The sequence below is a fragment of the Scylla paramamosain genome, chromosome 20, assembly GCF_035594125.1.
Source record: "Scylla paramamosain isolate STU-SP2022 chromosome 20, ASM3559412v1, whole genome shotgun sequence".
NCBI lineage: Eukaryota > Metazoa > Arthropoda > Malacostraca > Decapoda > Portunidae > Scylla > Scylla paramamosain.
In genome coordinates, this window is record NC_087170.1 from 3334199 (window position 1) to 3359276 (window position 25078).

The window sequence follows — 25078 nt, forward strand, 5'->3', positions numbered from 1 at the left end:
AGGCTGAATGTTTGCCAGAAGGATTTCATTCTGATGAGGTGATAGTAATGATAAAATCAACAAGAGCAATAACAAGAGAAGTATTATTATTATTATTATTAATATTATTATTATTATTATTATTAGTAGTAGTAGTAGTAGTAGTAGTAGTAGTAGTAGTAGTAATAGCAGATGTTGTTGAGATACTACTATTACTACTATTACTACTACTAGTAATGATGATGGATATGGTGATAATAATAATAACAGTAATTGCAACAAGAAGAAGAACAACAAAAACAACAACAACCACAACAACAACAATAATAATAATAATGATAATAATAATAATAATAATAATAATAATAATAATAATAATAATAATGATAATAATAATAATAATAATAATAACAACAATAATAACAATAATAATAGTAATAGTCGTAAAAATACTAATGATTGGAAGAACAATAATAATAGCGATAACAAAAAAAAAAAAGAAAGAAAGAAGAATACTAGTACTGTATTCGTTCGTTGCCCGGGCAGTGGGACTCTCTTCTCATCGCTCCTGACGGCAAGCTTGAAAAAAAAGTCCTGTCTGCGATCCTACCTCTAGCGGTCAAAGTGGTGGTGCTTGAGCTGACTAACTTCAGGAAGGTGAGTCGAATAAGAAATGACCTATAATCTACTACAACGTCTCTTGACCTTTTCCTAATTAAAACACTCCCTGTAGTTTGGTGTGGGCAGTCCGTCACCACTAACTCTGGATAACACCTGGTTACAGGCTACGGTTGTAACACTACTACTACTACTACTACATGATGTGGAGCAGTGTTTGACCATTTTATCTTATTCATTGTCCAGAAATGAAACATCGACGATCCCAGTAATAGAGGCTATGCAATAAATTTAGTGCTCTTCGTCACTGTACTAAAATAAATTGACACAGTTGGATATTGGTTAAAGTTTATCAAATAAAAAAAATCACTACAACCAAGTTATCATTCAATACTAATGTATCCCTTTTGAGCAACACGGACATTGTACCGCCATACATGCAACACTTCCTAATACCAACTTGAATTGATATCATCACAGCTTAAGAAACAATGAACTACAGTATTTGTTTCTGCAATTAAAATTACAAATATGTCTAAATAGTTTCAATCCATAGTTATATTTGCTAACAATACTAGTCTTAAAAAAATAAATCAGAGTACAACCTCACTCACGTTGCAGAGAAACCGGTGCGACGGCGTGATCAGTGTGGCGAAGCTGCAACATCGTGGATGGTGAGTTAAAAAGTTGCTGCAGCTTCTATTGTTATCGAATCAAATTCAGAGCACTAAGTGTATAGGCTATATGGTATGATTATGTTACGAAAGGCAGCTGACAAAATGCTACATCTATCACGAGGTCAATAATCAAAAAGGAAAGACTAATAATTCTTTCATGTTAATTACAACACTGAAAAAAAAAAATCGGACACTGAAAATTATTCCCAGCTCACATATATCCAGACAGAACCTTTCCTCACAAGTCAGCATGACAATACATTTTAAACATTACAACTTACATTAAACTACTGGGTCTCATTGTTCTGTAGAGATAAAAAGATATTTCCCTAACAGTAATACCTTAAACATCTCATTATGTTTCGCTTCTATGCCGACCTACGAAAACATACATATGATTTCCTGTCTTTATAATGCTTATGAGTCTATTCTTAACACGATGATTCTGAAGCATCTCTCTCTCTCTCTCTCTCTCTCTCTCTCTCTCTCTCTCTCTCTCTCTCTCTCTCTCTCTCTCTCTCTCTCTCTCTCTCTATCCGAGCCCCCCTCCACACGCACACACACACACACACACACACACACACACACACACACACACACACACATACACACAGATTGATCAACTAATACCCAGGATTGACATATCAACATTTTCTACAGGTATAATTTTGAGCTTACAGGGTGCTGGCGGAAAGGAGAGAGGGGCAGAAGCAGAACACTTCAAGTACAAGAGGCACTCTTTACTCCGTTAACCTCACTGAAGGGCGCTGTTCTTCGTGCTGCTGTCGTAGAGGTTGGTTATTTGAAACACCTGTTTGTGTGTGTGTGTGTGTGTGTGTGTGTGTGTGTGTGTGTTTATATGTGTGGCATGTCTAACCCTCATTGACATGTATGTTAACTATGATAAATACTGAAATTAAATTGGGGCGTTCGCTATATGCCGAGTTGCCGATGACCGTCGGCTGTTTTAATGTAGGGGTCGGTCAGCGTTCCCACAGTTCTCTGGAGAGTTGATCAGTTGATTGGTTTAGGTTTTTGCGGCGCAACATCGCTATCATATGGCGCCGCTTTAAAACTTTAAAAGCAACAAAGAGTTAAAATACTGACATTAAAATAAAATTATAGGCATGGTAAAAGTGTAAAAAAATCGCTAAAAAGGTAAATATATAAAACAGGAAATGGGATGAGCCATCAAAACCTTAAGCGCTAAAAATGAGAAAGTTGATATTTTCATGTATTCATTAATTTGTTTTAAAGTGAGGGGGATATTGACCCCACTGACCCAGACCACTGTATCTTACGTTGTTCTTCTCCAGAGAAGGACATTCTAAAAATCCCTCTCGTGATACATCTTGATGTACTTTACCTACAAAACATTGATCATAAGTATCCATGCTAACAGCATTCACATGAGCTGATGATGTACACTGTACAGAACAATTATTATAAGCTAAATAGTCGCAACTAGGTTCTCAGAGTTTTCACATTTATTTGTAGTATCCTACTATATATGAGTAGCTGCGTGCGACAAGGACCCAAGCGCCAACCACCGTGAAATAAAGTTAATGTATTCTGTTCTATAATTTCCTTTACAACTTAGAGATGATATTGATGTGGTCGTATCAGCGTCGTCCATCCCTCCTCCTAGAGAGAGTGGGGCCGGGACAGCGAAGCTGAGCTAGCAGGAAGCACTACAATTATTATCATGGAGTGTTTTATTTAGGAGTTTGAGTCTGTTCTCAATGATTTATTAAGGGATGCTGCATGTCAATAGATTTTTTTTTGTTCAAAGGTTTACTGGGCCATGTGAAAGTTTCAAAATCTGAAAACGTTTCCTGCTTCACACACCGTATCATTCCTCATTTTATAACTTTTTAATTATTCAACGTAACGAAGTCAGAAATATGTCACGTAAAAGCCAAGAAAATGTATTCTATAACGAAACATAAAACACAATTGCATATACTCTGTATAGAACACACTAGACAGGTAAAGTAAAGCGATTGTGAACGACCGATGCACGCAGTGTGGTTACCTTTAAATGCAATTTACTCGTTCGTTTACTTTTGTCGCTTGGTCCCTTGTTCCAGCCAGCTACTCAAATTTAGTTTGAAACGCTTTTCCACTGGTTTCTACAGGGACCAATGATTTATCTGGCAAATGCCCAAAAGAATCGAGCGAGTATTATTTGTGCTACCAGAATATTGTGACGGCCGAAATCTTGCCGAGACGAAAGGCCCGGCCGATATCAGACACACCGACTTTTCCAAAACACTTATAAACCCGAGGCGGGAGATATGAGTTTTCAATGATGTGGTTGATTGTACGAACACGTCACGACCGAAGAACCAAGTTATGAAAGGATGGGTTGTATTTTCAAAGAAGAAAGGGGCAACTCAGGCAAGAATTGGGAGACACGATGTAAACAGACAAGTGGCAAATCAGGGAAGACACTGGGAGACACGATGTAACCAGGTAATCTTCACCAGTGTCCTGCTAAGACTTAGTATCAAAACATGTTTTTTTTTTCTTTCATATGTGCCAGGATTTATAGTTTTATGTTAATCGTATAGCTTTAATGGATAAAGGAAACTTATATATAGAAAAAAAAATAGCATTCATCCCAAGGTGACGGTACATCCAAGATCCGAGATAATGTGCGTAGTATTTTAGCAGGTCTTGCTTCATTTCTTACTCTATGCTAGATGATGGTGGCTAAAAATGTTCCTAATATTTTATTAGTTGGTTTGATAACATACAAAAATTACATAACTATTTATTTATTTATTTTTTTTTTTTCTAGCTGACCGCGTAGTATGTGTAAAATTAAGTCGGATGGTGAATCCGGCAGTTTTTCCAGACCATAGCGAACGCTCCAGTTGCACTTGTGATTTTTAAATAGCTGTCTTTAATTTATTTTTTCTTATCACAGGGTTTTAACGAAGTGGTTCCTGTATATGAAACAAAGCCAGAACTGGACGGAAATAATAAAAACCATAGATATGATGAAAATACGAATCCTGGCATTGAATACAGTAAAACTGAAAACTACACGATGATAGGGAGAAGAAAGTTGATTCGACTTGATGGTCTCCTTGGAACATTAATTGATAAAATAAGAAGAAACCTCAATTTTGACATCGAGTTCATGTCCGTCCAAGGCTTCGGTGTGAAGACAGACAACGGAAGCTACAACGGTGTGCTCGGCATGGTGCAACGGCGGGTGAGTCTTGTTTTACATCACGAGAAAATTAAATAAATAAATAAATAAATAAGGGCGCTGCAAGAAGCCGTCAGGCATACACGTGACATACCCTTTATGCAAATCACCTACTTATTTCTACTTATGTCCCTTTCTACGGCAAAAATAAATCATCAACATGGTATCATGAACATATAAAAAAACACAGGGTGACCCAAAGTCTGGACACAAAGGGAAAATGTTTTTTTTTTTTTTTTATTATTTTTGTTTAGTAACATCCGTTGTGCCCATTCGCCACATTCATTCAAGAATAGCAAATCTATTTGTTCTTTTGACAAACTCATATTCAGTCTACAGAAAAAAAAAAAGTAATACTTCGTATTTTAGGCATCTCTTCCAAAAGACACTACCTTGTCCTGGTGAAGAAACTTTATTACTGGAACTAAACTATGGCAAATGTAAAAACGTATTACATTAGTAGTGAATGGATAAGTCTGTGCCAGGAAGGATGAGTATTTTATAGCGTCTTTTCACAGACGTCCAACCCTTCAGGAAGTAAGCAGTTCAAGCAGGGGAGCCACAGAACGCCAGACTTCTGATCTCCCTAAATTTTCTGATTGGGGGAGAGGAAATTTGGTATTGTCCAATGGCTCAAAAACTCAATTCCTTCATTTATCAACTCGTCACAACCTTCCAGACAACTGTCCCCTCTTCTTCAATGGCACTCAACTGGCCCCCTCTTTTACACTGAACATCCTCGATCTGTCCTTTTACTATTATTTTTATCTGGAAACTTCGCATCTTATCTCCAGCCAAAACAGCTTCTATGAAGTTAGGTTTTCTCACCGCCACCCTCTTAACTCTGTACAAGGGCCTTATTCGTCCATGCATGGAATATGCTTCATATGTCTGGGAAGTTCCACTCATACCCCTCTTCTAGACAGGGTGGAATCAAAAGCTTCTCGTGTCATCAACTCCTCTCCTCTGACTGTCTTCAGCCTCTTTTTCATCGCCGCAATGTTGCATCTCCAGCTATCTTCTACAGTTATTTTCATTCTAACTGCTCTTCTCATCTTGCTAACTGCATCCCTCCCCTCCTCCAGCGGCCTCGCTGCACAAGACTTTCTTCTTTCTCTCAATCCTATTCTGTCCACCTCTCTAATGCAAGGGTTAACTATTATTTTCAATCATTCTTCCCTCTCTCTGGTAAACTCTGGAACTCCATGCCTGTTTTTGTATTTCCACTTCCTGTTACTTGAACACCTTCAAGATGGAGGTTTCAAGACACTTATCTTTCAATTTTTTATTACTGCCTTGGACCCTGTTAGGGGACCGGCATCTCAGTGAGCTTTTCTTTTTCTTAATTAGATTTTTGTTACCCTTTGCCGGTGTCCCTCCTACATAAAAAAAATAAATAAAAATAGTATATATATATATATATATATATATATATATATATATATATATATATATATATATATATATATATATATATATATATATATATATATATATATATATATATATATGACCGCGATGTTGGTGGTCCTTTCTCCATTTAAATTTAAATTTAACTTCCGATCATGGCCATGGTCCGAGTATTTATAAAAAGAATGAGTCATATGAAGTTCCCGTAATTCTACTCATAGCTATGAAAATTTCATAACTTTCTTTCATAAGAACTGTTAGTTTTTTTACAACATCTGTCATACATATGACATTATGGCTGACTTCGCTGACCGCTACAAATAACAGACATGTGTATAAATTATAAATAAATTGATAAAGAAAGGGATTACAAAGAATATATATATATATATATATATATATATATATATATATATATATATATATATATATATATATATATATATATATATATATATATATATATATATATATATATATATATATATATATATATATATATATATATATATATATATATATATATATATATATATATATATATATATATATATATATATATATATATATATATATATATATATATATATATATATATATATTCATTTATTTATTCATTGTCATTATGTAACAATTACGCTGTATCTCTTTTAAATAAGGAAAATTAGTATCTAAAACAAGATCAGTTGCCAGAGGACAGCCTCAGATATAAGCAATAACAATCAATCACCATTTGAGTGCCACGTTTGTATCACTGGAACACCACCAACAACAAGATGAACACGCCGGCCCTGCTGAATTCCCCAAGGGGACAAGAAGTCCTAATTGACCTCTAGAAGAGTTTTCTCATTTATTGAGGCTTTATAGAGAGCATATCTGAAGAGAATGCTTTGTTGGTCAATGTTTGTCTCAAAAGCACTGGTCGCACCAAGTCTGTGACAAGAACAATACCAGAATGGTCTAATCTATATCTTTTAGTGAATTCAGGATCGGTCAGCTCAACGAGAACGTCTATCTTCTTACGATTTTTTTTTTTGGTTGGCGTACACGGGCTTGTTTTTGCTCGGCAATGTTGATTTATGGGCTATTCATAAGCCTTATGACACCCCAGGACCAGTTATAGCGGCGCAGCGAACATATGAAAATTTCATAGCGCTTATGACAGATGTATACGATTTATGAATAATTTATGAAAAAAAATGCTTATGACAAATTCATAGCCTTATGATTTTTTAGGAGTACCGCCCCTGATATCTGGCATTGCTCGTTATGTGCCGAAGACACTGGTCTCACTGATCATATCTGACATTGTTCGTTATGTGCTCAATACGCTGACCCCGCTGACCCATGCCCCAGGACTCAGAGTTGTTCCTTATATGTTTTCCTCACTTGCCTCCGGGTTCTCTTGATTGATTAATTGTAACCATGTGCCACAACATTCCGGTCATATGATGCCGTTGGCAGATGTTAAAAGCAACTTTGACGTTAGGTAAAAATGTTTATATTAAAGCAAACTTTTAGTAGGAAAAAAAAGTCTATATATATATATATATATATATATATATATATATATATATATATATATATATATATATATATATATATATATATATATATATATATATATATATTTTTTTTTTATGTAGGAAGGATACTGGCCAAGGGCAACAAAAATCTAATAAAAAAAAAAGCCCACTTAAATGCCAGTCCCATAAAAGGGTCAAAGCAGAGGTCAAAAATTGGTGGATAAGTGTCTTGAAACCTCCCTCTTGAAGGAATTCAAGTCATAGGAAGGTGGAAATACATAAGCAGGCAGGGAGTTCCAGAGTTTACCAGAGAAAGGGATGAATGATTGAGAATACTGGTTAACTCTTGTGTTAGAGTGGTGGACAGAATAGGGGTGAGAGAAAGAAAAAGTCTTGTGCAGCGAGGCCGTGGAAGGAGGGAGGCATGCAGTTAGCAAGATCAGAAGAGCAGTTAGCATGAAAATAGCGGTAGAAGACAGCTAGATATGCAACACTGCGGCGGTGAGAGAGAGGCTGAAGACAGTCAGTTAGAGGAGAGGAGTTGATGAGACGAAAAGCTTTTGATTCCACCCTGTCTAGAAGAGCAGTATGAGTGGAACCCCCCCCAGACATGTGAAGCATACTCCATACATAGACGGATAAGGCCCTTGCACAGAGTTAGCAACTGGGGGGGGGGGGTGAGAAAAACAGGCGGAGACGTCTCAGAACACCTAACTTCATAGAAGCTGTTTTAGCTATAGAAGAGATGTGAAGTTTCCAGTTCAGATTATAAGTAAAGGACAGACCGAGGATGTTCAGTGTAGAAGAGGGGGACAGTTGAGTGTCATTGAAGAAGAGGGGATAGTTGTCTGCAAGGTTGTGTCGAGTTGATACATGGAGGAATTGAGTTTTTGAGGCATTGAACAATACCAAGTTTGCTCTGCCCCAATCAGAAATTTAAGAAAGATCAGAAGTCAGGCGTTCTGTGGCTTCCCTGCATGATATGTTTACCTCCTGAAGGGATGGACGTCTATGAAAAGACGTGGAAAAGTGCAGGGTGGTATCATCAGCATAGGAGTGGATAGGACAAGAAGTTTTTTTTAGAGGATCATTAATGAATAATAAGAAGAGAGTGGGTGACAGGACAGAACCCTGAGGATCACCACTGTTAATAGATTTAGGACAAGAACAGTGACCGTCTACCACAGCAGCAATAGAACGGTCAGAAAGGAAACTTGAGACGAAGCTACAGAGAGAAGGATAGAAACCGTAGGAGGGTAGTTTGGAAATCAAAGCTTTGTGCCAGACTCTATCAAATGCTTTTGATATGTCCAAGGCAACAGCAAAAGTTTCACCAAAATCTCTAAAAGAGGATGACCAAGACTCAGTAAGGAAAGTCAGAGGATCACCAGTAGAGCAGCCTTGACGGAAACCATACTGGCGATCAGATAGAAGGTTGTGAAGTGATAGATGTTTAAGAATCTTCCTGTTGAGGATAGATTAAAAAACTTTAGATAAGCAGGAAATTAAAGCAATAGGACGGCAGTTTGAGGGATTAGAGCGGTCACCCATTTTAGGAACAGGTTGAATGTAGGCAAACTTCCAGCAAAAAGGAAAGGTAGATGTTGACAGACAGAGCTGAAAGAGTTTGACTAGGCAAGGTGCAAGCACGGAGGCACAGGTTCGGAAAACAATAGGAGGGACCCCATCAGGTCCATAAGCCTTCCGAGGGTTTAGGCCAGCGAGGGTGTGGAAAACATCAGTGCGAAGAATTTTAATAGGTGGCATGAAGAAGTCAGAGGGTGGAGGAGAGGGAGGAACAAGCCCAGAATCGTCCAAGGTAGCGTTTTTAGCAAAGGTTTGAGCAAAGAGTTCAGCTTTAGAAATAGATGTGATAACAGTGGTGCCATCTGGTTGAAGAAGAGGAGGGAAAGAAGAAGAAGCAAAGTTATTGGAGATATTTTTGGCTAGTTGCCAGAAATCACGAGGGGAGTTAGATCTTGAAAGGTTTTGACATTTTCTGTTAATGAAGGAGTTTTTGGCTAGTTGGAGAACAGACTTGGCATGGTTCTGGGCAGAAATATAAAGTGCATGAGATTCTGGTGATGGAAGGCTTAAGTACCTTTTGTGGGCCACCTCTCTATCATGTATAGCACGAGAACAAGCTGTGCTAAACCAAGGTTTAGAAGGTTTAGGACGAGAAAAAGAGTAAGGAATGTACGCCTCCATGCCAGACACTATCACCTCTGTTATGCGCTCAGCACACAAAGACGGGTCTCTGACGCGGAAGCAGTAGTCATTCCAAGGAAAATCAGCAAAATACCTCCTCATGTCCCCCCAACTAGCAGAGGCAAAACGCCAGAGGCACCTTCGCTTAGGGGGATCCTGAGGAGGGATTGGAGTGATAGGACAAGATAAAGATATGAGATTGTGATCGGAGGAGCCCAACGGAGAAGAAAGGGTGACAGCATAAGCAGAAGGATTAGAGGTCAGGAAAATGTCAAGAATGTTGGGCGTATCTCCAAGACGGTCAGGAATACGAGTAGGGTGTTGCACCAATTGCTCTAGGTCATGGAGAATAGCGAAGTTGTAGACTAGTTCACCAGGATGGTCAGTGAAGGGAGAGGAAAGCCAAAGCTGGTGGTGAACACTGAAGTCTCCAAGAATGGAGATCTTTGCAAAAGGGAAGAGGGTCAGAATGTGCTCCACTTTGAAAGTTAAGTAGTCAAAGAATTTCTTATAGTCAGAGGAGTTAGGAGAGAGGTATACAGCACAGATAAATTTAGTATGAGAGTGACTCTGTAGTCGTAGCCAGATGGTGGAAAACTCGGAAGATTCAAGAGCGTGGGCACGAGAGCAGGTTAAGTCATTGCGCACATAAACGCAGCATCCAGCTTTGGATCGAAAATGAGGATAGAGAAAGTAGGAGGGAACAGAAAAGGGGCTACTGTCAGTTGCCTCAGACACCTGAGTTTCAGTGAGGAAAAGAAGATGAGGTTTAGAAGAGGAGAGGTGGTGTTCTACAGATTGAAAATTATATCTTAGACCGCGAATGTTGCAGAAGTTAATGAAGAAAAAGTTGAGGGGGGGTGTCAAGACACTTAGGGTCGTCGACAGAAAGGCAGTCCGACCTGAGGACATTTATGGTCCCCTCCCCAGATGGGGACTCCGAGGCTGGTGTAGGAGTCGCTATGATGATTTTAAAATTTTTGGGTGAAGGGTGTGTGTGTTATTAGGTGCTTGTAGTTTTGTGTGGAGGAAGAGAGTTGTCTTTAGAGGGCAGGCTGTGACTGCCCCCTTGTGTTGTGAGACACAAAAGGGAAACGTTCAGTGAGGTCACAGCTGGGTTTAATGATAAGTTCACAGCACCCTTTGAACAGTGCTTTAGACCTCACTGGGAGTAATTATCGTTTCGGCAGGTGTCTACTGCCTCCTCCTGTATATATATATATATATATATATATATATATATATATATATATATATATATATATATATATATATATATATATATATATATATATATATATATATATATATATATATATATATATATATATATATATATATATATATATATATATATATATTATATATATATATATATATATATATATATATATATATATATATATATATATATATAAACACTATAAAATACAAATATATAAAAGGAAATGGGATTAAGAAGCAAAACGTAGACTGCTACAAGGTAAAAGGCTTGGAAATTGAATACATTAAATCAGGTGAGGGGAGAATGACCCCACTGGCCCAGAACAGCACATCTGGTGTTGTTAGTTTCATATGGAAAGCATTTACCTCACTGATTCAGATATCAGTCATTGTTCATTATTTGCCCAAGAAACTGACCCGACTGACTGATCCAAACCCCAAGACCCAGCGTTGTTCTTTGTGTGTCTACCTGATTTGCCTCCAAACTCTACTGGTGCGATGTCAAAGTTCTGCCTAATAATATATTACTAGTAAAATAACTTAGAATAGATCATTTTTAATAGCAAAACTCTAATTTTGAAAAAGAAATAAATTAACAAAAAGCCTTCTCTACAAACATGAGGTCCTCAAATCCCGGAAAAAGAGCCCTCTCTCTAAGTATCAGCGAAATCAGGAATATACTACCAGAAAGTGTCACACTGTAAGAGGGACCAAGCAGTTATCGAAGCATGATTGTGTTTCCTGGGACATGAAGTAACCGTGTGTGTGAGATGTATGTGACCTGTCTGGAGATGGGCCAATGCAGGCTCTGGATGGCATAATTGCCATGTGCATCCAAGGACGGATAGAAAAAAAGATGTTATCTCCACCATCTTAGTGGCGGCAATTGAAGCCTCCCACTTGCTCTGTTAATTGACAAGAACTGTCACCCTAATAGAGAAATACAAGTCATAAAATGGAACTGGGCTTGAAGGAGAAATTCGAGTTTCTGCTTCTTTAGCCAGCCTATCGGCCCTCTCATCTCCTGTAACTCTTATGTGGCAGGACCCAGTAAAACACAACATGGTTGGAAAAAGATAGAGCCACTCAAGAATTGACAAAACAAGAGTATGAAAGGGAATAAAGACTAAAGACTTCAAAGCAATTAAAATGGTAGGTTGAAATAGTAATAGTAATAACAAAATATGGTAGGGTAAAAATAAAATAACTAGAAATGACAAGATATTGGATTAATCAGCGAAAAGTGAAGTGCTACAAATTAAGAAGGCTAGTATTTCAATGTATCAATTTCAAATGAAGGGGTACCAATCCCAATGACGCAGAACACTACATCTGGCGTTGGTAGTTTGGTACCACTGGGAAGGGCTTTGACTCGTGGTAAGTGATCCCAAATGCCAAAACCAAATTTTTTTTCTTAAGAATACGTTTAGTAACTGCCAAATAATCGTAACTTGTTCTGAACAAGTGACGATTCTCTCTTTCTCTCTCTCTCTCTCTCTCTCTCTCTCTCTCTCTCTCTCTCTCTCTCTCTCTCTCTCTCTCTCTCTCTCTCTCTCTCTCTCTCTTTCAAGATCTGAAGAAAAAAAGCTTCCAGCAGAAAAAGAGAGTTAATGAACAAGTTGTTCATTAACTGAACAACTGCTCAAAGATCTTAAAAAAAAAGGCTTCCAGCAGATAAAGAGAGTTAATGAACAACCTGTTCATTAACTCTCTTTATCTGCTGGAAGCCTTTTTTTTCATATCTTGAAAGAGAGAGAGAGAGAGAGAGAGAGAGAGAGAGAGAGAGAGAGAGAGAGAGAGAGAGAGAGAGAGAGAGAGAGAGAGAGAGAAAGCTTGCTTGGGTATGTATGTGTGCTATATTTCTCATGGTTGGTCAATCTTGCCTCTTCCCTCCACCCATTTATATTTCTGGCTGCGGTTCATTGAATCGTTATCTCTTACATTGCAGGAGGCAGACTTCACAGCGGCCTCCCTTTCTCTACTAGCGGAACGAGCCAAGGCAGTGGATTTTGGGGAGTGGTTTGGTTTTCATAATACTCGCTTCCTGACCAGAGTTTCAAAGTTGTTGGAGGGAAATTTTCTGCTCTTTCAAATATTTACATGGCAGGTAATAACATTTTCTTTGTCTTTTAGTGCCATAAATTGTGAAAAGAACGGGGTAATTCTTAGTATTTATGGTTTGGCGTTTACAATTCAAAGAAAGTAAGAAAATTAGGGAAGTTGCAAGAGGCTGTTGGGCCTACAAATGACTATCCCTGCACGAAACATACATACCTAATCCCACCTATTACCATTATCCATGAATTTGTTTACACTTACCTCTAAAGCTTCCTAATGGTTCAGCATTAACAACCTGGTTATTACATTAATCTACTATTTGATTTCAGAACAGTTCCTTTCTATTTTCTAAATCTAAATTTATCAACCTTGCATTATGCAAGACTATTTTCATTTTAACATGACGCAGGCGTGGGCAAGCATCATGACCTTTCTGATCGTGTCGGCTGCATCACTGTCTGCCATGTGGATGAGGGAAGAAAACACCACCACTACCAGTAACACAGGACAAATATTTCCAGCTGTTTTTATTTCTGTCACTACAATTCTCAAGACAGCAGTAAACATGTGTAAGTAGCGTACATTCACATTTATGTATTCTTTCTCAAAAAAAAAAAAAAAAAAAAAAAAACGGACATATTCCTATGCCTATCTTTCACAAAATATAATTTTGTCTTTAGTTAGTTTTAGTATGTAAGTAACAGGAAATATGTTAGGTTTTATGTTGTAATGGTTTCTTACATCTCGGACTGTACATGACACAATTTACACTATTGCTATAAATATTTTCAAGTCTCTTAAAACTCAGCAGACGTTACTGTGCCTGAGAGTTAGTTGAGTCAGCCAAAAAGAACTTTTCCTGTTGACATTACCATAGCCTTGGCTTTCCTCCTATTTCTTCCTATTCATAAGGTGACTCAGTTTACATTTTTTTTTTAATACGAATTCTGTTTAACAAACACACACACACACATACACACACACACACACACACACACACACACACACACACACACACACACACACACACACACACACACACACACTTCAGTTGTTAATTAAACACGATCCTGTTCAGCCGCTCATTCGCGCTGTATATAAGTAAATGTTCAGGGATTTTTTTTTTTTTTTCACATTTGTTCCCTCTGTATTTCTATTGTCTTAGATTTTGTATTCAAAGGTAGGATTACTAAAGTATTAACAGTAGAGATTAGTATTATTTATTCCAGCATATACGTAAACATTTTCAAGATCAAAACTATGCAATTTAACAAGTGAAATCTCCTATCACCCATTTTCACATTACTTATATATTTATTTAGTTATTATTTATTGTTTATTGTTATTTATTATTTATTTATATTTACGGTTTGTTTATAGGATGCCTGCATATTGTGTACAACGAATGACACTTATATTTTCAAATTAATATATCATCCTCTCTTATTACAGCCTCGTCGCACCTCCCCCGCCACTCCGCTGGAAGGCTGGTGTTGATCTCTTCCTGGGTGGTGGTGGTGGTCCTTGTTGCGGTGTACCGGGGTAACCTGACCGCTTTCCTCTCTATTCCCATGGTGGCCAGTCCCCCGACAACCATACAGGAACTCCTGGACATGGGCTATACGCTTTCCGTTAGCCGCGGGTATTCTCAGTATCATAAAATGAAGGTCAGTTAAATTTTTCTTCTCAGTGTATGAATATTTATTCTCTCTCTCTCTCTCTCTCTCTCTCTCTCTCTCTCTCTCTCTCTCTCTCTCTCTCTCTCTCTCTCTCTCTCTCTCTCTCTCTCTCTCTCTCTCTCTCTCTCTCTCCCGTGTGATTACCCTCGCATATGTGTCCAGACGTCGCCCATAATGCACCACTTGGAGGCTTTCAAAAGAGCGGAACTCCGTCAAGATCAGGGTATCCTTCCCAAAGAAGAATACATTACACGACTGCAAACTCAGCCGTTAGCCCTGTTGGGTAAGTATACAGACTAAAAACCGGAACATTAACTAGTATTTACATATAATAGAATATAGTATATATATCCACATTTTCCTTTTTTCTTTTATTCTTTTCTTCTTGTTTTAGTAAATGGGATAACGTCTATAGGCGTCCCGTCTCCAGTCTGCTGTTTTAGGCAACTTCATAATGGTGGTAGGAAGGGTAATGCCGAAACAATAATTACTCCCAGTGCGGTCTAAAGCACTGTTCAGGGGGTGCTGTGAACTTATCATTAAACCCAGCTGTGACCTCACTGAACGTTTCCCTTTGTGTCTCACAACACAAGGGGGCAGTCACAGCCTGCCCTGTAAAGACAACTCTCTTCCTCCACACAAAACTACAAGCACCTAATAACACACACACCCTTCACTCAAAAATTTCAAAATTATCATGGCGACTCCTACACCAGCCTCGGAGACCCCATCTGGGGAGGGGACCATAAATATCCGCAGGTCGGACTGCCTTTCTGTCGACGAACCTAAGTGTCTTGACACCCCCCCTCAACTTTTTCTTCATTAACTTCTGCAACATTCGCGATCTAATATCTAATTTTCAATCTGTAGAACACCACCTCTCCTCTTCTAAACCTCATCTTCTTTTCCTCACTGAAACTCAGGTGTCTGAGGCAACTGACAGTAGCCCCTTTTCTGTTCCCTCCTACTTTCTCTATCCTCATTTTCGATCCAAAGCTGGATGTTGCGTTTATGTGCGCAACGAATTAACCTGCTCTCGTGCCCACGCTCTTGAATCTTCCGAGTTTTCCACAATCTGGCTACGACTACAGAGTCACTCTCAAACTAAATTTATCTGTGCTGTATACCTCTCACATAACTCCTCTGACTAAAAGAAATTCCTTTATTACTTAACTTCCAAAGTGGAGCACATTCTGACCCTCTTCCCTTTTGCAGACATCTCCATTCTTGGAGACTTCAGTGTTCACCACCAGCTTTGGTTTTCCTCTCCCTTCACTGACCATCCTGGGGAACTAAGTATCAACTTTGCTATCCTCCATGACCTAGAGCAATTGGTGCAACAACCTACGCCCAACATTCTTGACCTTTTCCTGACCTCTAATCTTTCTGCTTATGCCTTTCTTCTCCATTGGGCTCGTCCGATCACAATCTCATATGTGTATCTTGTCCTATCACTCCAACCCCTTCTCAGGATCCCCCTAAGCGAAGGTGCCTCTGGCGTTTTGTCTCTGCTAGTTGGGGGGACCTGAGGAGATATTTTGCTGAGTTTCTTTGGAATGACTACTGCTTCCGTGTCAGAGACCCGTCTTTGTGTGCTGAGCGTATAACAGATGTGATAGTGTCTGGCACGGAGGCGTACATTCTTCACTCTTTTTCTCGACCTAAAGCTTCCTAACATTGGTTTAACAGAGCTTGTTCTCGTGCTATACATGATAGAGATGTGGCCCACAAAAGGTATTTAAGCCTTCCATCACCCGAATTTCATGCAATTTATGTGTCTACCCGGAAGCATGACAAGTCTGTTCTCCAACTAGCCAAGATATAACTCACCTCGTGACTTCTGGCATCAAGCCAAAAATATATCCATTAACTTTGCTTCTTTCTCTTTCCCTCCTTTATTTCAACCAGATGACACCACTGCTATCACATCTACTTCTAAAGCTGAACTCTTCTCTCAAACCTTTGCTAAAAACTCTACATTGGACGATTCTGGGCTTGTTCCTTCCTCTCCTTCACCCTCTGACTACTTCATGCTACCTATTAAAATTCTTTGCAATGATGTTTTCCATGCCCTAGCTGGCCAAAACCCTCGGAAGGCTTATGGACCTGATGGGGTCCCTCCTATTGTTCTCCGAAACTGTGCCTCCATGCTTGCACCTTGCCTAGTCAAACTCTTTCAGCTCTCTCTGTCAACATCTACCTTTCCTTCTTGCTGGAAGTTTGCCTACATTCAGCCTGTTCCTAAAAAAGGGTGACCGTTCTAATCCCTCAAACTACCGTCCTATTGCTTTAATTTCCTGCCTATCTAAAGTTTTTTTAATCTATCCTCAACAGGAAGATTCTTAAACATCTATCACTTCACAACCTTCTATCTGATCGCCAGTATGGGTTCCGTCAAGGCCGCTCTTCTGGTGTTCTGGCTTTCCTTACTGAGTCTTGGTCATCCTCTTTTAGATATTTTGGTGAAACTTTTGCTGTTGCCTTGGACATTTTGATAGAGTCTGGCGCAAAGCTTTGATTTCCAAACTACCCTACTATGGCTTCTGTCCGTCTACTACGACTTCTCTGTAACTTCATCTCAAGTTTCCTTTCTGACCGTTCTATTGCTGCTGTGGTAGACGGTCACTGTCCTTCTCCTAAATCTATTAACAATGGTGTTCCTCAGGGTTTTGTTCTGTCGCCCATTCTCTTCTTATTATTCATTAATGATCTTCTAAACAAAACTTCTTGTCCTATCCATTCCTACGCTGATGATACCACCCTGCACTTTTCCACGTTTTTTCATAGACGTCCAACCCTTCAGGAAGTAAACATTATACGTAGGGAAGCCACAGAACACTTGACTTCTGATCTTTCTAAAATTTCTCATTAGGGCAGGGCAAATTTGGTATTGTTTAATGCCTCAAAAACTCAAGTCTTCCATCTATCAACTCGAAACAACCTTCCAGACAACTATCCTTTCTTCTTCAGTGACAGTCAACTTTCCCCCTCTTCTACACTGAACATCCTCGGTCTGTCCTTTACTTATAATCTGAACTGGAAACTTCGCATCTCATCTCTAGCTGAAACAGCTTCTATGAAGTTAGGTGTTTTGGGACGTCTCCACCAATTTTTCTCACCCCACTCCCCCTAGCTGCTAACTCTGTACAAGGGCCTTATCCGTACAGGTATGGAGTATGCTTCACATGTCTGGGGGAGGATTCCACTCATACTTCTCTCTTCGTCTCATCATCTCCTCTCCTCTAACTGACTGTCTTCAACCTCTCTCTCATCGCCGCAACGTTGCATCTCTAGCTGTCTTCTACCGCTATTTGCATGCTAACTGCTCTTCTGATCTTGCTAACTGCATGCCTCCCCTCCTCCCGCGGCCTCGCTGCACCAGACTTTCTTCTTTCCCTCATCCCTATTCTGTCCACCTCTCTAACGCAAAAGTTAACCAGTATTCTCAATCATTCATCCCTTTCTCTGATAAACTCTGGAACTCCCTGCCTGCTTCTTTATTTCCACCTTCTTATGACTTGAATTCATTCAAGAGGGAGGTTTCAAGACACTCATTCTTCAATTTTTGACTACCGCTTTGGACCCTTTTATTGGACTGGCGTTTCAGTGGGCATTTTTTTCTTTATTGGATTTTTGTTGCCCTTGGTCATTGTCCCTCCTACATAAAAAAAGAAAAAAAATCTATCCCTCAAAGTTGTAGCCAATTAGTACAAATATGCCTTTTAGCGGAACTTCTGACTTGACTAACATTTGCTGTCAGTATTTCACACAAACATCTCTTATGAAAAGAGGAAAGACTCAGTAGAGCTCAAAGACTTCTGGCGGTATGTTATGTCAAATACTAGGTCTATATCTCAGGCATTAAAGACAGATTATATTTGGAAAACAACTAATCCCTTAAAGTTAATTCATAACCACGAGACAGTAGTAATAGGAGAGGAATGATGGGTGTTGTTTAAATCTTCCATGCAGACAAGGTGTGTGTGTGTGTGTGTGTGTGTGTGTGTGTGTGTGTGTGTGTGTGTGTGTGTGTGTGTGTGTGTGTGTGTGTGTGTGTGTGTGTGTGTGCGTGCGTGTGTGTGTGTGTGTGTGTATGTGTGTGTGTGTGTGTGTGTGTGCACGCGCGCGGTTTAGGTATATGCTGAAACTACAACAGCGTCAACCCTCCACAGTCACTGTGATGGCCGTGCCGCTGGTGATGGACAAGTACGCCGAGACTCGTAAGTGGCGTGTGGGGCTACTGGATGTACTAATGCTTTCTTTTGACATTGAATCTCTCTCTCTCTCTCTCTCTCTCTCTCTCTCTCTCTCTCTCTCTCTCTCTCTCTCTCTCTCTCTCTCTCTACTTAATAGTAATCGTAACAATAGTGATATTGTTCAGACATTTAAACAAGTTGGAGGGGGGAGGTTGGAGGAAATCACAGGTGTATGGAGTTGAGATTATTCACGACCAGTTTCGCCTATAGCTTCTTCAGGGGAACAGTTCCCATGAAGAAGCTGTAGGTCGGGAGTAAACTCAACTCCATACACCTGTGTTTTCCTCCCACCTCCCCCTCCAATAGTGATATTACTATTATTATGCATTATTATCAATATTATTTTTATTATTATTATTATTGTTATTACTAGTAGTAGTAGTAGTAGTAGTAGTAGTAGTAGTAGTAGTAGTAGTAGTAGTAGTAGTAGTATTGCTATTATTATTACACTTTTTTTATTTTGCTGATGTAATTGAAGATGATGAAATGATATAATTAATGAGTAATAATAATAACGATAATAATAATGATAATAATAATAATAATAATAATAATAATAATAATAATTATTATTATTATTATTATTATTATTATTATTATAATAATAATAATGATAATGATAATAATAATAATAATAATAATAATAATAATAATAATAATAATAATAATAATAATAATAACAATAATAATAATAATAATAATAATTATTATTATTATTATTATTATTATTATTATTATTATTATGAATCGTCATTTTATTATTTTTATTAGTATCATTATTATCCGTTTAATACAATTACCATCATTGTTATCTTTCCTCGGTGTTAAATTGGATGCCGTGATTTTTCTTTCCGAGTCTCTATCTTTTTACTACTAAAACTCTGGATGCCGTCAAACCTTTCATTTTATCATTGGGAAGCATCCTGATTCTTGCCCATGATGGTGGATATCTATACTTTACTTCCTGGGTGGTGATGCGCCTGTCTGTCACCAGTAATTTCTCGAAGTCTTCAGGCGACTTACATAGCAGTGTCACGTAGCATGGCAATTGAAAAACGAACTAACGGAGACACATGAAGCCCTTCAAACAGAAGTCGCGTGACACATCGTAGTTACCACATGCAACTTTCTAGACCAATCTCTCTCTAATTTATCTCTAATTTAATCTCAAATTAAATTCTAGTCACTAAGGACACAAAAGTATAGTCCTAAAACCTTTACACAGATATTCTCTAACCACGGTCGCCTGACCGGGATGTGATGTATTATGACAGGAGACAAAATTCGATGAAAACATATTGTACGCAAGAACACAGGAAAAGGAGGTAAAGAAAACACGACCTAGCAAAAGGGTTTGGATGGTACTGACGGTTAAGAGATTGCTAGAATGGGTAGCCCTCTCCCCATAAGAAAGATGGAACAGGGGTTTAAGCTCCCTCTAGCCAGCTCATTGGGGCATGCAAGCCCCACCAACACGACAAGGCGGTTCCCACAAGAGGGGTTGGTAGGTGGATGGTTTGGATGGTGTGGATAAGATGATAAATGGATTCATATGGATGGGTAGGTTAGTGGGAAAAAGACGGGTGGATGGACGAGCGGGTGGGCGTGTTGGTAGTGTGCGGAGGTGGATGGGTGGATGTGGTTGAGTGGGTGGTTGAAAGGGTGGACTACTGGATGTGGGTGGGTGTGTGAGTGCAATAATAATAAATAATAATAATAATAATAATAATAAAATAATCGTAGTTTTGTGTAATTTTAATTTGTAACAAGAAATAGTAAAATAATCAATCAATCATTAAATAAATAAATAAATGAACATAACTGAATGGCTACTATGAATTTAGTTATAGAAAATTATAATAATAATGATAATAATATTAATAATAGTAATAATAATAATAATAATAATAATAATAATAATAATAATAATAATAATAATAATAATAATAATAATAATACCTATTACTAGTACTACTAAGAAAACAATAACAATAATGAAATATTAGTAATATTTAATCAAACAACAACAAAAACAACACCGTTACAGTGACGTCCCGCTCACACACACACACACACACACACACACACACACACACACACACACACACACACACACACACACACACACACAACTACCTTATGTCTTCAACAAAGTATAAAAAATTAGCTTGTGTTTATTGAGAAGTCACAACTGTTGTTTTTGCTATCGTTTGTCTATCTCGATGGAGCACAGAAACAACCTGGTGGTGCAGCTTTGTGAGGTGCCTACAGCCGGGCAGCAGGAAGAGAAGTGAATTATGTGTGAGTCACATAACATCCTGGCCGGACAAACTACTTCTTACCAGATTCTACCATACGTGCCCTATAATATCATAATTCAAGGAGGAATAACATCGTAGTCCTTAATACAATATTTAGGCGAAAACAAGCCGTTAATAGGGTCTTTTCTGATGTCACACCCACTTTTGCCTTAAGCCACAAAACATTTAAGTGAATTTAAAACCAGTCACCTGTTCGCGAGGAAACAAATACCCTGGCGATGATTCAAGTAAGATAACGGACACATTACTGCACATTTTGAAACATGCCATTTTTTGACTCACTTTAGGAGATCTCCCTCTAAAGAGGCGTCACGAGGATATCATTACTGTATTAGCAGAATATTTAAACCATCCACAAAATTCCTTTTCATAAATTCTTATTATGGTTTTATTTAACTGTTTGGCAGGCGGAGCAGAGCGGGTGTGCACATTGCAGATGAGCTCAGAAAAACTCTTCCTGGAAATTGGAGGCCTGGCGTTCCCCAAAAATTCACCAATAAAATACTTGTTCGATCAACAGTAAGTATTTCCTCGGTATTATATATATATATATATATATATATATATATATATATATATATATATATATATATATATATATATATATATATATATATATATATATATATATATATATATATATATATATATATATATATACAACAATTTTGTTATTATTATCACTATTCTATCTTACTAATTTAATTGTTTTGAACATTTTGTAAAGATACCATATGACCGCGATGTTGCAGTGCATTTTTTTTTCTTAAATTTAATCAACTAATTAACTAGTCAACCGCTGACGTACCCGGAGCTGCTATGCACTACGCAGCAGGGATACAAGCTGCTTCCTGTTATACACTCAGGGTGTGAGACTGGACGACTCTGGGGACATCCCAGTATTCTTGAGGAGTAGGCGATATGGGTGGACGTGTATCAGTCTCAACAATTACTTTTATTATATATATGTATATTTCACTATTTCATATATTAATCTCACGTGTATCATTCCTAGCCAGTCCTTTCTCCACCTCTCAAGAGAATTTCACACCCATTTCCAGTCTTAGGGATAACACCTCTCTTCGTCCCTAGACGGAGATATATGAGAGAAAACGTTGGGGTCTTGAACGAATCGGACCCTTCCTCCCATCCTACATTCCCGTTAATGGGAAGCGGCAGTTAGTAAAGTATATCATAATAGGCATATCATAATCAATAAACAGCATGTTGGGGTATAGGTATTCTGAGTCGTGGAGAGGTAGAGAGGAGAGACGAAGGTTCTGCCTATAAGGGAACATACATGGTTCTGCCCTTTCGGGGCTTCAAGTCGCTATGGGTGGTGTGATAGGTCAGCAGAAAGGATGCCCTGTGTTTACAAGGTGCGATATGAGGTGACCTGTGTCAGCATTAAGCCTTTCCCTCTCTCTACTACTCTTACTACCTTCCTTAATGTCTTCTCTCTCTCTCTCTCTCTCTCTCTCTCTCTCTCTCTCTCTCTCTTAATATCATAATTAATACTACCTATGACGTATCATCTCCCTAAACGGTTCATGTGTGTATGTATATGTGGATACGCGTGTAAATGTAACTTCGGCAATAACAACGACTATTTCCAAAGGCCACAGGGATGAATAGCCGGCTGCTCAAGACTGTTTCTCCTGATAATTATAGAAAGTTTGTTAATCTGTCACTAGAACCATAAAAACACACACACACACACACACACACACACACACACACACACTTGAATACCGCGTAACTTCAACTAGAGCCTTTTGAATGTAGAATGGGTGAGACACAGATGAGTTTCTAAATATAGTTCTATATCAGTCAGTTGACGGTAGAGGAGAACCTCGGTCTGGAATTATTTTACCTTCTTAAAGAACGTTGGTACGTTTTAAAAAATTGATTTTTCTCTAACTGAACTAGCATGATCATTTTCATATGTAAGTTGTTTGCCTCGTGCTGATAATGTATATACATTTTCATTGAATTTTACTAAAAAAGAAAAACAAATGTAGTCTGGACACCAAGTTTCGTTTAAAAATGGTCAGCTCGATTGACTACGTGAGAGCGAAAGGCACGTCAGCACTCATACATTCACAGCTGTTCTGTGGACCATATTTTGAAACACATGAGGTGTATCTCCATAATATTCAAAAGGCTCCGGTTGAGAGCGATAGGGTTTTTAAGGTGTTCTTATAATTCTAGTGACAAATCAACGAGAGTTTTGCATTAACACACCTGAGAACACGGCCAATGATCTCAATAGACGCTCTTCTACATTGTCCATCCATGCTAGTCTTTGCTTTCCTTGTAAACGGATTTGTATCACCATTCGCTCTCGCTCTTATTCCCTATCCTCGAAATTCATAAACTATTGCATCCCTCCTCTATATGATCAGCTACCTAATATGTGTTTTCAGGATTAACTGGATACGTGCCACCAAGAAAGGACACATCCCTGATGCAGCGTGTGTGACACCGCGTCTTGGAAACGACGAACTAAAACCCCTCGGACTTCCTAAGGTCGGGGGTTTGTTGGCAGCCTGGGTAACAGGTGTCTTAATTGCAGTGGTTACATTCCTACTGGAGGTGTTCACCAGCGTTTGTGGCACAACAAAGAGTCATATGATGAACTCTGATAATGGGACATACTAGAGGAGGTTAGAACAATTTTTTTTTTGTCACTATTTATAATTGAAAAGGTAACTATAGTAGTAGTAGTAGCAGTAGTAGTAGTAGCAGTAGTACTGCTAGTAGTAGTAGTAGTAGTAGTAGTAGTAGTAGTAGTGGTATTAGTAGTAGTAGTGATGGTAGTGGTGGTGGTGGTAGTAGTAGTTGTAGTAGTAGCAGTAGTAGTAACAGTAGTATTAATAGTATAGTAATATTAGTAGCAGCAACAGTAGTAGTAGTAGTAGTAGTAGTAGTAGTAGTAATGTACCATTGTTCATTACCATTACTCCTAGTTTTGTCTAACATGTACTACTATCATTAAAACAGTGTGCCACAATTAAAACTACTACAACCACTACTACCACCACCACCACCACCACCATCACTACTACTACTACTACTGATGTTACTGTTACTATCACTACTACTGTGTCCACCTTACAGGTATGTTCATCTGACCCCTGTCCCCTCAGGAGAACACCTGTGAACTTAACTCCTCTTTCTGGCTTCAACTGGACTCATGGCATTAGTGTACAAGGCCCTCCGCTTACACCTTCTCATCGCCTGGTCTCTTCTTTACTTTTCATTTTTCCTCTCCCACGTACTTATCTCTTCTCTCACAGCACTGAAAATTACAGACACTAACACAATGAAAATCACTAACAAAATAAAACCATAAACTAATAACTAACACCAGTAAAATATATGAACAGTTTTGTAAATGATTGCACTATGTAACACGATTGTTTTCTTTGACAAGCAAGTATTATTTTTCAACTCTTTTAATTGCAAAACAATGGAAAAGGTCAATTATCCTTGTCAGACTTTGCTTTTGTGGCTTTTAGAATGATTTTTGCCCCAAAAAAGCAAACTTTCACCATTTTTTTTTTCAAATGCTGTCACAGAGAGCTTCTTTGCTCTTGTCTTGATGAATTGACCACATATGTAGTAGAATACATCTAAAGAATGACTGCAGCCTCTTGCTGCCATTTCACCTCTTGTGATGTGTCTTCTCAGGCAGCCAAAGCAGAACTGATTGGTGGTCTGCAAGCCCCTTCTTTTATATTGTCAAACAATATTCTAGAATATTTTTGGGGGTGATGGTAGTGGTGGTGGTGGTGGTGGTGGTGGTGGTGGTGGTGGTGGTGGTGGTGGTGGTGGTGGTGGTGGTAGTAGTAGTAGTAGTAGTAGTAGTAGTAGTAGTAGTAGTAGTAGTAGTAGTAGTA

At 38.5% G+C, this 25078-nt stretch overlaps 1 protein-coding gene across 1 annotated transcript; it reads left to right on the forward strand.

Annotated features, from left to right (window-relative positions):
- The first annotated feature begins 1945 nt into the window (after positions 1 to 1945).
- LOC135110725 (ionotropic receptor 93a-like) lies at positions 1946 to 22268 on the forward strand. The gene is made up of 10 exons (XM_064023352.1): positions 1946 to 2067; positions 4207 to 4497; positions 12811 to 12969; positions 13330 to 13489; positions 14373 to 14587; positions 14762 to 14882; positions 15815 to 15933; positions 18756 to 18819; positions 21584 to 21695; positions 22238 to 22268. Exons 2-10 carry the CDS (start codon positions 4330 to 4332, stop codon positions 22266 to 22268), a joined length of 1149 nt encoding a protein of 382 aa, XP_063879422.1. The 5' UTR covers positions 1946 to 2067; positions 4207 to 4329.
- The last annotated feature ends 2810 nt before the right edge of the window (positions 22269 to 25078 follow it).

Bases quoted from the DNA above. Each gene is read 5' to 3' on its own strand.
- LOC135110725 (XM_064023352.1), top strand. From the start codon at position 4,330: ATGATAGGGAGAAGAAAGTTGATTCGACTTGATGGTCTCCTTGGAACA. The intron at 13,490-14,372 runs GTAAGTAGCGTA...CTCTTATTACAG, and splicing joins CAAGACAGCAGTAAACATGT to CCTCGTCGCACCTCCCCCGC. The intron at 14,588-14,761 runs GTCAGTTAAATT...ATATGTGTCCAG, and splicing joins CTCAGTATCATAAAATGAAG to ACGTCGCCCATAATGCACCA.